The sequence below is a fragment of the Miniopterus schreibersii genome (assembly GCF_964146895.1).
Source record: "Miniopterus schreibersii genome assembly, chromosome: 5".
NCBI classification, from domain to species: domain Eukaryota; kingdom Metazoa; phylum Chordata; class Mammalia; order Chiroptera; family Miniopteridae; genus Miniopterus; species Miniopterus schreibersii.
Window position 1 is genome coordinate 81,648,045 of NC_138106.1, and position 13,063 is coordinate 81,661,107.

The 13,063-nt window shown below is 39.6% G+C and overlaps 1 protein-coding gene across 1 annotated transcript in view; it reads right to left on the minus strand.

Annotated features, from left to right (window-relative positions):
- MED12L (mediator complex subunit 12L) overlaps positions 1 to 13,063 on the minus strand; it is a 322,191-nt gene that overhangs the window by 53,656 nt on the left and 255,472 nt on the right. Inside the window, exons 21-29 of the mRNA XM_081137804.1 lie at positions 11,524 to 11,751; positions 10,857 to 10,998; positions 9,440 to 9,560; positions 8,987 to 9,088; positions 8,172 to 8,285; positions 4,608 to 4,807; positions 1,652 to 1,840; positions 606 to 680; positions 299 to 489 (exon numbers count right to left, since the gene is read on the minus strand). Of these exons, the coding sequence (XP_080993930.1) occupies positions 299 to 489; positions 606 to 680; positions 1,652 to 1,840; positions 4,608 to 4,807; positions 8,172 to 8,285; positions 8,987 to 9,088; positions 9,440 to 9,560; positions 10,857 to 10,998; positions 11,524 to 11,751 (1,362 nt within the window). The remainder of the gene's footprint in view (positions 1 to 298; positions 490 to 605; positions 681 to 1,651; positions 1,841 to 4,607; positions 4,808 to 8,171; positions 8,286 to 8,986; positions 9,089 to 9,439; positions 9,561 to 10,856; positions 10,999 to 11,523; positions 11,752 to 13,063) is intronic.

Below are 13,063 nucleotides of genomic sequence, written 5' to 3' on the forward strand. Positions count from 1 at the left end.
TATGGAATGAACAGCACAGAACAGAGCAGCCTCAGGGGACACTAAAGAGATTAATCTGCCCAGAACGTCATCTGAGGTTCCAAGGAGTCTGGGCCCGGTTAACTTAGTATTTAGAACAGTAAGATATCATCCAGTCCGTAGAATTACCATTTAACATATTATTAAATAATGATAATTGACACAGTAATTACTTTCTTCACATTCCTGAAGCTCTATGAAAAAAGACTGGATTATGCAAATAAAAACACACTGTTACATGTGAAAAATTAACGAGACAATAGAACAACAGAAACAATACCTTAGAAATGTTTTTATTCCATTCTGCCTTGTGCTACCCGCATCTGCGCCTCCGACCCCACCTGGGTTGAAGAGCCCCACGCCGGGGCTGGAGGAGTTGTTGTTCACGTCAGCGGACTGCTGGAACACCTCTATTGTCGCCTTTGCTATGTTGTCCAGTAAGTTGTTCATTTCAGCCACCGAACCAGAGCCCTGGTGGCAGACACAAGAAAACTAGCACACATATGTTTTACTGTATCCTCAAACATCAACACATTTTTGCTTTTCATACAATTTTATAGACATACGTGCTCTTCAGATATACTCACAGGGTCCTTCAAGCACTGTTTAATCATTAACTGAAGCTCCAGCCAGGACTGCCTCAGTGTCCACTGCTCAAGATTCTGAGGAGAATGGAAATAACTAAGACATTAGGAACATTAAGCATGTGTTAAAACACAGTAACTCCTGGCAGTACTCCCTATCTCAAGAAAGAGCAGAATAGTTGCCCACAAGAAAGGGATCTGCAGGCACCCCCACAGCTCCTTCCCCGGAACCACACGCAGCCTCTCAGAATCCAGCTGCCATGGCTCGAACCGCACCTTGTGAGCACTTGGCATTATCTCAGTTTATTTTGTACATTTGTTACAAGATGTGTCCTAAGGTATCAGAAAGCCTAAGAGAGCTTGTAAGAGTGCTATGCTTAGCGTAAAACTGGTGTAATTAGGCATTTCAGTGGTGGTAAATGAAAGAAAGGTGTGTGCATTCAATTTGGGGACTGGGAATGCTCAAAAATTTTTCCATATAAATTCTACCATAAGTTAATGGTAATTGCTTCTTCCCTTTATACCACTGGGCTTACACAGGTTTCACAGGCACACTCGACTTTGGGGCAGTGAGTACATGGATCAGAAGGCTTCCAAGTCTATAACGCATTTTTACTGTAAACACGAAGAAACCAAAATAAATAGCAACATTAAAATAAAGTGCCTCCCTCAGCTGGACATCAGAAGTACATAAGGTAAACGTGACTTCTGCCAAAATATATTTATCTAACCAACTCTATTCCAAAATGATGTCAATATTTTTTGAATAAGATATTTCATACAGTCCCTCCACAAAGTTTATCTTTCATGTAAATGCAGTACTGACATAAAATACCAATCTTTATATAATTTGCAGTATCCAGGTGTAGCTAACCAGCAATAAAGTGTGGCAATAACACAGAAAAGAAAATTGGGGGAATAAAAATCTGAATTCATTAAATTAGCTGAAAGATCTAGTTAGCAATGACAAAAAGAGACAATGATTTTGTTATAACTGCAAAGAATATGTCAAAAGACAGAAACATGACCCTTAAATTATCATCGCTCACCTGAAGGATGCGCTTAATGTGCTGTCTCTGCAGGTTGTCCCCCTCGGTGCATTCTTTAATGCCGTGGGGATAACAGATGAGCTGCAACAGTTTCTGCGCTTGCACATTTGAAAGCACAGGGTCCAGTATGAGTTCCTTGTCTGTGCACAATCTTTCAGGCTCTTTTAAGCAATGTTCTCCTACCCATTCCTAAAAATAATGCAGCAGTTAGGCTGGTGGGCACGGGCTTTCTATATGCCTGTGCAATATGTACTAAGTTCACGGCACACAACGGGATACAAAGGAGAGCGGAATCTTCCAATTAATAAAATATACACACAAAATGGTGGCAAAAGTTTTAAAAACAAAATTTCTAGTATTTTTACTTCTTAAAAATACAAAGTGAAACCTTGGCAAAAGAAAAATTTTAAAAAACAGATATGCAAAAAAAGTAAAGGAAAGAAAAGGAATCTAAAGAGAGTAAGGAAAATACTGGTATGTGTTTTCAATTGGAAAATGGGTTCTTGCTCTAGGAACTGTTTTGTAATCAGTTTTTTTAACTTGCTATATAAGGGCAATGAGTCTATTTACAAGATGTCATTTTTATGAAATGCATTATACTATATTCTATTGAATAGAACACAGTATAATGTTAGAAAATTGTCTTCCTTTTTTATATTATTATAAATGTTACTATTACAAATAAATGTGCACATCTATTCTCTGTACAATTGTTTCCTTAGGGTAATTTCAGAGAGGTGCAACTGCTGGGTCAAGGAGTGTAGCAAAAATTTAAGGCTATTGATGCATATGGCTAACTGACCTCCAGAGAGTTTCTACCAATTTAAACTCCTATCACCTTTTCTTTATTATTTTTTCAAAGGATACTCTTATTTTAAATGAGATAAGACATTGTCAACTGTCCATGAACCCCATCTGAACCCAGGTCTGTTTCAAATGAAACCTGTTTCTCAACCACTACACCAGTGATTCAATGCTGGTTGTCCATTAAAATTACCTGAGGAGCTTGTTAAAATTTCAAAGCCCAGGCCCTATATCCAATCAATTAGGTCAATCTTAGGTAGTCAATCTTAGGGACCAGATATCAGTCATTTTTTAGGCCATCAAAAATTTTTTTAACTCCCCAGTAATTCCAATGTGCACTCACAGTTGGGAACCAATGTATAGCCCAACAAACTGTATAACTATTTAGCAAACTTTTACCATGGTTACAATATGCCTTATAAAAACATGACCCTGTCAACATTAGGAAAGTGCAAAAGAGTATATATGGGATGCCATAATTCTTTTAATAAGAAAGGAGAAAGTTAAAAATACATATATAAAGTTAAAACAGAAGATAATGAAACTGATCACCTAGGCCAGGGTGAGACAAAGGGTAGTAGGGATAAGGGAGAGAGGACACATCTCTGAGCACACCTTTTGCATAGTTGGCCTATGGAAACATGCTATTTTAAATTTGTTTCTGAATATAAACAGAAACAAATTAAATCAATTCTATTTCAAGTGAGAAACATATCCACACTGAAGGAGAAAGTTCAAACGACTTTTTAACATAATACGGTAAACTCCTAGAGCAGAACTATGAACAAATCTTCGAATCCTTTTAGTATCCTGTTTTTCCTAGTGGTATAGGTGTAGCAATTCTGAAGCTACTACAGGTATACTGCAGGATAAAGCAAATGAGTAACGGGTTAATGTTATTGGGAGTGGGGGTTCTTGTTGTGGAAGAGACAATACTAATATGGAATGGGGAACACAAAGAACTTTGTGGGTTGGATTGGAATTAAAGATATCAATATGAACTCATAATTTACATCCACATTTATGTGTGAATTTCCCCCCCCTTAGCCCTGTCTGCTGAAAGGGCCTAGAAGCAATGAGCACACACAGTGCCCTGGTCTTGGTCTCTAAACACCATCCTCTGAGAACAGAACCAGGGATCTTCGCAGGAATGAGTAATTCCAGATCAGGGCAGAGGGAGTACAGAAGGGGCCAGAGGGTTAAACCTAGGGCTATTTGAACATGAATGTAACTGAGGACAGCAAATTATAATACATAGGAAAAATAATATAAATAAAGGAAAAAGGAAGTAAGGGCAGGCTCTTCCTCAGGGAAGAGTGCAAACTGATAACTGGGGAGCAGAGGGGCTGGGAGAAAAATCACCCTTCTGCAACCATCACAGTCAAGACTGGTTTGGGCAAGGATCAGAATGGATGCTCCATGGGAGGTGAGAGAATTCGATGAAAATATCTGCATTGTTTTAAAGTGTCTCTCCAAGGACAGACCGCTTATTAATTGCAAGGGAAAAAATAATTATCCAGAAGAGAAATCTTGACATCATACAATGGAGACATCTTGATAAAATTAACATCACCAAAGAGATGCAAATGGACAGCATGGGCCTTTGGATGTGATCACCTGAGAACACAACATTACTGCTGCAGTATCTTGGCCAGGAATACATAATCTGAAGCTAATCCACAAGAAACTTCAGACAAATCCACCATAGTTGGGACAACTGACAAAATTGGAATGTGGCCTATATGTGAGAAAAAATTACTGTACCGATACTAAATTTCCTGATTTTTGTTAACTGTATTTTGCTTATGTTAACAAACACTGAAGTATTAAAAAGTAAATAAGAATAATGTATGCCAACTACTCTCAAATGGTTCAGGAAAAAAAATGTTAAGTACATGCATCCATACTGACACACACAAATAGAATTAATAAAGCAAATGTGGCAAGTGTAAAAAGTTAGTGAATTTGTATAAAGAATATACTAGAGTTCTTTATTATTACTGCAACTTTTCAGCAAATTTGGAACTATTTCAAAACAAAGTTAGCAGGGGGAAAAAAGTACCATCTAGGTACAGGTTTTATATATAGTGGGATTCTCTCTCCAAAAGAAGTCACATATTCAAAGCTAAAGGCCAATTAAATCTGAAGATACCTGTTGACAGATAGTCCTCAGCACATATCTAGCATATTCTCTTAAATTGGCAGTTTCGACGGAAATGCTTCTCCCACAGGACTTGGAGTTCTGTGAGGCCGTCCAGGCATCATCAGCATTGCTGTCGCGCCGCACCCCCCTCGTGGCGAAGTCGTCATTCTTTAAAGAGCTGACACTGTTATTGCCAATCTTGGCATCTCCTAAATAACAGAATCACAAAACCAAAATCACACAAGTTCAAAATACTGCCAAATATCTGAGAAGTAAATGAGGCACGCTCTCGGGGACGTAAAGGGCGTGAGTGGTGTCATGGTCGCAGAGCTGTGCAGCAATGAAGAGAATGGAGCAGCAGAATGGAGCGAGAACCCAGGAAGTTTCATCAGATATGGAAAAAGGCAAGTTCAAGACTCAATCCTCATTTTGTTTACAGAATTAAGTATGCTCTCACCAAACTTGGAAAGGCCATCATGAATCACACTTAATAATCACAGAACATTGATTTCACCAATATTTTAAGCATCAATGTATTCAAATTCATTTGACTTATAGACAAGGAAAAAATGGGTTACTCACCCTTCTAGGTGTCCCTTTTCCATTTCTTCTCTTACAATGACTTATTTTCTATCCATAGGTCAAGAGAAAAGTTTTGCCTTAGCCCACCTTACTATCAACTTCTTGACAAGAGAGATTTATTTCCCTGGGAATGGAAAAGGGCAATGCATACTAAGGAAGCCCTGGAAAATAGGGCATTCATTGAATAACCCATGCCTTTCACTTCCCTTTCTGTAAACACCAAGTTAGAAAACTTCATCTCATCAATCTCTAATACACTCAACTAAAATAAAACTAAGGAAAGTGTTTTCCTTATTAAAAAAAAAAAAGTTCTGGGGGAAAAACTGAGCAGAATGGCTGAATATTTAGAAATAAGAAATCTTCTCTAGCTCTGAAAGACAAATAATTCATATTTTGAAGGTGAAAGAATAAAATAACTTGGCAATCAAATAGCCAAGTGACAGCAGAGCCTCCAAACGTTTGCCTGTTTACCCAGAGGTTCATAGGCCTTGAGAGAATCTCTTGGAACCAACCAATGAGTTCACAGAAGGTCTTTGGAGTGGAACCAAGGTCAGGTCAGTGCAGAAAGTCTTATAACCCACAGATCAACCAAGAAAAAGTTTTGACTCTGATAAAAAAGTATAAAAAATCAGAATTGCTTACTGAATATTTACTTATAAAATCATTAAAAGGAGGGGAGGAATAAAAATACATTTCAACTCATCAATATCTTACTATATATTATCAAACATTTCTCATTATAATATACAGACAAAACTACCAATTTCACTTCACCCACAAGAATTTATATTTACTTCAACAGAGTTCTTTGGGAGCTGAAAGAAAGACCTCATTCTACATGTATCAAAATTGAGCCTGCTTTCTCCAGCCTTTGGTGATATGAACAATGATTTTTACACCTTTAGTTAAATTATTATTGAAATTAAAAACCAAATTCTATAAAACAGTTCTATCATCCTAACTCAAAAAAGGTCCTGATGGACAGGACTTGAGAGAACATTGGTTAGGACATGTGAGATGAACAAGTTAAAACAGCAAAAACAAAGAAACAAACATCTCTGCTAGTCCCAGACCAGGAGATCCTCAAATCAGTTTAGATGTTAGGATGACTTGGAGGCTGCACCAGAACCTTCTGCAATCATATAGACAATAGGACAGAGTGCTCAGTGATGGCCTGGTCAAGGCTCTGCTGACATTCAACCAGTCTAATCCTGACTTTCAGACCTGAAGAACCTTAGAAAGCTGTAGAATCTTCCAAGAACTGAAGCCAATTAAAAAGGTCAAGGAGAGGCAATCAAAGAAAACTGAATTGGTGACTACACATGGATAGTAAACTTCGATTATTTAGATATTTAAAGATATTTACAATTGGCCAGTTTTACTTGGGATCAAACTAGTCCTTCAAATCAAAGGGACAATGTCTAATTGCACTCATCTTGGTTTCTGCTATTAAAATGTGTATCACGCATGCAGCCCACACTTCCAACATTAGTTTATGGAAAATCTTCTGTTTAGTTTCTCCTATTAACATTAGCTGCCACAGTAAAAAAGTGAGTCCCTGACTTCATGGTCTCTACTTTTATTTATTAAACAGAACTGACCAGCCATCTTTCCTTTCAAATATCATCAGAGCACAGGAATTTTACTTATTAAGATCACCATTTAATGTTGGCTGTATAATCCTACAAGTTCCTGAGCTCAGAGGAAGGCTGTGGCCCTCCATGAGACTTGACCTTTTTCTTTTTACTACAAAATTCATGGGCATAATGAAAACATTACATATATGTACTTGTATGTGTGTGTGTAGATATTTTTAGATGAACTTTTAATAATTTGTTCTATGAAAATCCTGTTTTCCTTCCCTGTCATCACCAAATAACACTTGCCAAGCAGGAGTATAAGGCGGTAGGGTTTAATCCTCAAACATGTTCTTTAAGACTCACCAAAGACCATTCCTAGCATGCAGTAATTTCTGTTCTAATCAAAAGGGGCTCCTTCAGAACATAAGAGATAACTTCTGTTTAGTGAAGGCCAAAAGAGGGTACCCAAAGTTGGAATTAGTGTGAATTTAAGACTTCCCATTCTCCTGACTTATAGAATAAAAATGTTTTAAGGTATTACATTACAAATGAACAGAAAAGGCAGTCCTACTACTCCAGGAGGACATATATACCAATAATAATATAAAAGACATCTTGAGCATTATGAGTTATATGAAAAAAAATTTGTGATATCTAATACTGATTTATCAGTATTATCAACCTCAATGCAATTACCACCCGACTGATGAAAAAACTAAGGTACAAGGATATGAACTTGTTCAGGGTCACAATGGAAGCAGAAACACTAAAATTAAAACCCAGGATTTCTGGCCCTGGCTGGTTTTGCTCAGTGGTTAAAGCGTCAGCCTGAGGACTGAAGGGCCTTGGGTTCAATTCCGGTCAAGGGCACGTACCTCGGTTGCCGGCTCAATCCCTGGCCCCAGTTGGGGCACATGTGGGAGGCAGCCAATCAATGCATCTCTCTCACATTGATGTTTCTCTCTCTCCCCCCTTCCACTCTCTCTGAAAAGCAATGGGGAAAAAGCCTAGGGTAAGCATTAAAAAAACCCCAAGGTTTTCTGGTATTTTACTCCTAGAATATAATATTACATTTAAACCTTTGGTTAGGTCACCAAGTCTCTGTGTCCATCACAAAGTGTGACTTATGCCAACAAATGAAGGCAACACAACCCAGGAGATCTGAGGATCTATCTTACATCAGAATAAGGTAACATGCAGTTAAAACATCACCAAAGAGAGCATTATATTTAAATTCCACCAGCCTTGTAGGTAAGGGACAGGCTTCTTGGAGCACAATTAAACGTGGACTTGGGAAAAGCCAGCTAATGTTTTTCAGGAGAACAACAACAATAAACGACAACATTTCTGCTAAAATTAAAGAGTGAAACTTCTGGTGATGCACCCAAGCTCAGTGCCAGGACAGTCTTACCAAGCATCATAATTGCTTTTAAAACAGCAAACACTGCTCCCACTTCGATGCTGTTGTGAGCAGCAGCTAAGAGGTGTCTATCACAAGATGATCTGATTCCAGGGAAAGGTTTGCCTATGAGAACAACAACAAACCTTTAATCGTCTCATCACCATCATTAACAGTGTTTTGTAACCATTTACAGTCAGCAGGGCTTTTCACTGTTAGACTGTGGGCGCTTAATTGCCATTAGCCAGCTCTAATTGATGCTCATGGCTTCAGTGAGAAACACTGCCAGCACTCCTTACTTAACCTTTTCTCTTTAACTATTAAAATAATGCCTTTGTTCCCTAGAGAGATGTGTCAAAAACATGAGTAGGATTTTCATCGTCTTATGCTGATGGTCACATACACCTCCCCTACAACATGAAATGACCTTTAGGAACAGACTGCACTAACATCCCTAGATTTCTTACCTCATTCCGTTTACCTTAGTAAAAGCGTAAACGAATCGCTGCCCTGAGCTGCTACACTGTGGTTCACGACCCACACGCACAGTAAGCTAGAGGACCGTGCTGCCCACCAGCACGGCTGGCCTAAGAGCAAAAGTATTTTTATTGTTTATTCACTCTGGATCTGAGTTTCTCAACACATCCTGATGTTACATAAACGAAAGGTGCTGACAGCGCTCCCAACGGCATCATTGCACCCCTTCACCCTGGAGCAGGCCCACCGAAGCCAGCGAGGAAATTACAGAGTGGACAGCCTGCTTGGTCGCGGGGGAACCTAGCGCCACAAATGGAAACACAGGCAGCCGTCTGGGGCTGTCAGCTCACCGGTTGCCTGAGGTAACAAGCAGGCCTGCGGAGCTCGGAAGAGGTGGAGCAGGAGGCGGCAGGTCATCCTCGCCCCAGGCTCGGCGTCCGCGTCTCCACAGGCTGGGAAAGAAGGGTTTTCAAAGCAAGTTTTCTCACATGTTCAAGAACACGTCTTCAGGTTTTCTATTAAGCTAAACTTTCTGGAATAATTTGAATAAATGCTCTTATGGTAAAAAGTCAGGCACCAGCTCTGCTTTTCTGAGAAGACCGAATGCATGGGCTTCCTCAGAAACAGTACCAGCAGCATCCATGGGCTCACATGACATCATGTAGAACAAGCTGCACAATCTGCCATCTTTCCCGGAGGCCGCACCACTGCCTTGAACACCGCCCTCACTGTGCTTCACTAGTTAGGGACCATCCCCCCCGACCAGCGCCACGTGACCGCAGCCGTCCCAGACGCCGCCTCACCTGCTGCGAGGAGAGAGGGCAGTGCCACGTGCTGCACGACGTCCTCCAGGGAGAAACACTGTCGTGCTATCAGAATAGCAATGAAAGTAGCTAGTGAATCATGGAATGAAAGGTCACTCACCTTCAAGAAAAACATTGACACGTTTTAATACCTAACACCCTCCTCGGTAACAGCTAAGATTAATATCTAAGAGAATGCAGGCAACACCAAGCTCTCAGGTCCCCAAGTGAGTCTCCTCTAGGCCTATTACTACTTTACCACACAGAGGATGAGGCTTACCCACATCCCAGCGCTGTAAGGAGACACTGGGCTTTATCTTGAGTACGAATAATTGAAACAGAAAACAAGAAAGAAAAATCAAGAAATCCCTACAAGATGCAGCAGAAATAAAACTTCTCTGCAAAATTCACTAGGACCTGTCATTTAAGGGCAACCATTAGTAATGTGCAAAGGAAATCCCAGAGGCTGCCCTCACTGAAAAACAGGCCTCGGCTGCCTCACTGAAAAACAGGCCTCGGCAATGTTTTGGGGTTCCTTTCAGGGATAACAAAGTAATGAGTCTTTAATATAATTAAATTTGTTTTAAAAACAACTCTAAAAATTTACAATTGACTCCTAAATTTTAAAAAGAGAGAAAAGGAGGAAAGAGGAAGAAAAGTTAATTCAAAAGACCTTGGCAGAAAATAATAATAATAAACCACCTATAATAGCCTTCATATTAAGTTGTAGTGTATGCCAGGGAGTGTGGTTAGCAATCTACAAAGATCACCTCATTTAACAACACAACACCATTAAGTTCATACTACTATTCATTCCAATGTTACAGCTGAGTGAACCAAGCAGAGGTAAAATGTAACAAGACAACCAAGAGGTTCAGGAACAATGTTAGAGACGAAAACGTGTGCCCTGCACTGCAAGCAGGAGCTGGACAAGCTAAAATCCTACATAGTCACAGAATGAAGTAGGACTCTCCAATCCAGTCTTGCAATTTCAGAACTCGGAAGTTCGACTTCAACTGGGAGGTAGTTTTGAAAATGTATAAAATCGTTCTATATGTAAGATATATTAACATACAACAGATCATGCCAATAAGTGATAGGCAAAAATAGATAAAGAATCGAGATGGATTTTTAAGAAATCCACATATCATGCATGCATGATACTCAAGGAAATCTGACATCTAAAGGGCATCTCTTCATCACTTCCAGACACAATCACTAAGAAAGACTGGACGCCCAGTGAATCTGAGCCTGGGCATTCTCACACAACACACAGAACCAAGCCCCTCTGGTGTGCTGCTTCTGACGACAGAAGGGAAAAGTGGTTCGCATTTCAGCGAAGAGTTGAGTCAATTAGAAAAAATTACTCACTAAATATTTAATTGCATTGAGCTTTTAAGTGAAAAAGAACACTTACATCTACAGTGCAAAGAACATCATTGAAGCCCCACACGTGATTTGAAGAACAACAAAGAGCCTTCAGCACTCCCAGCCATTCTGAACTGAGAACAGTGCAGCAAGCTGTCAGCTCGGAGGAGAAATTGGCTATGTCATTAATCCTAGGAGAAAAGGGCACACACGGGAGAGAGTAACAAAACAGGTACTGCACACGGCACGCTTAACGAACGCACTTCACTACCACCGAGCAAGTCATTCATTTCTTATATTCAAGGATATGTAGAACCTGAAGCAGAAGATAAAAGTAAAGGGCCTCAAATGTTTTCTTTTGTTTAATGCTAGCGAGCAATAAACAATAACCACTACAGATATCAGTGACCACATCTTTAGTTCTGAACAAATCTGACCTATACAATGACCTTTTAAGAACATCAAAAAATTAAAAGAAACTATGTAACTTAGGTTGGCCTAAATAGTGTTTTTAAAATATAGGTAATTTTTATTGTATTTTTATTATATGTTTTTGTCTTTCAGGTTAAGAAAATCATAGTACAGAGCAGAATAAAATAATATTAAAACAACATCATCCAAATGTCAGCCTAGGCAATTACTAAGGAAGTTAATTTCAAAGTAGCACCAAAGCAGCAACCTGTGGTTAGTCCTAAATTCCAGGGTAACACACTCACCTGCCTGCGTCCTGGTGGCCCATACACACATTCATGAGGGTGTTGCAGACGAAGCTATAGCGATTGGCCGCATTGTCGCTGAGAATCTTGCCCAGTACTGAGTAGTTGATGCTACGGGCTGAAGGATTCTCAATAAAGTCCATCATGAAGTCCGGATCCCATCGCAAGTTCGAATTGGCAGGCATCACATTATTATATATGGTTTGCTTAACTTTTGAACAGGCACTACTGAGGTTACAAGAAGAAGAGTTTAAAAAAACAAAACTAGAATAACTAGAAAGTTAGTTCATTTAAGGACAGATTAAATGGCAGCAACTGTAATGTATTCCTAGAAAAGAGTCACGTCAGGAGTTCTTGATTCCAATTTCTTAATAAGCAGCACTGAGCACTGTGCCTAGAACATAGTAGTTGTTCAAAAAATAGTTGCTGAATGGGTTGAAGAACAAAACAAGAATAAGACATTTGGCTACTAATTATTTTCTAAACTTTTTTCTACATTTTACATGCTCCAAAAAGAAAAGAATTTACTGAGGCTTCCAACAACTGTCTCAGAACAGAAGTTGTGAAGTGTTATCACTTAAGAATAAAAGTGGGTTAGACTACACATCAGGATTGATTCCATTTTAGTCGTAATTATACATCCTGCAAAACTATCCCTCTAGGTTCAGGGTACCCAGTGGACGCCCATGTGCCAGGGCTGCTCTGGCCACTGGCGCAGCTGTGAAAAGGAGAGGCTCGTGCCTCCCTCCAGGAGCTCCCGTTCCAGTAGAGGGTATGGATAACACCAGATTCAATGAGAGTGAAGAAACTATCCTGTCCTTCCTAGAAGTGTATCATGTTCTGTTTCGTAGCAGAATTAACAGGTTTTTAAGAGGCTGGTCTATCATATTCAGAGCTACATCTGAGCACCACATAGAATGTTAGTACAAAAGGAATTAGAAAGTATCTGATCCAGTCTGGCTCTGTGGATGAGGCTGAGGGGTAACCTGCTCGGATTCCATATCCACTCAGCCGTTCTTGCCTGTTGCTGTGGACAGTAAGTTCATAAGCAGCATTCGCCTTTATTCAAGAGCTCTTTTATGCAGCAGAAAGTCTTTTTCTTTTAGATTAACTTTTTGTCAGCAAATTTATTTGTCATGAAGGTGACATATGGCTTTTACCCTTCTTAGTCTTATGCACCTACATAAATAGTAGCCAGGAATGAGTCCCTTAAAAATGAGAAGGCATATAAACAACACTCTTTATTCTAAACTGCTGCCATTTCCAACTGCTCTAGGAAAACAGACATTGTTCAATTCGTTGTTTTGCCTTCAAACCTCCTCCTTCAGAATCACCTTTGGGTTATTAAAAACAGACTCCTGGGCCTCTGTACGTTTACTGAGTCTGTATGTGTAAAAGGCTGTCCCAGGTACATCTAAGGGCTACTAGTGCCTGGGAAGCACTGGTCCGGTAGGGAGGGCAAAATCTACCCACTAAATGGCAGTACTTATAATCGACACTGTCTTTCTTTCCAGACAATTTATGTAAAAAACTCCTCAGT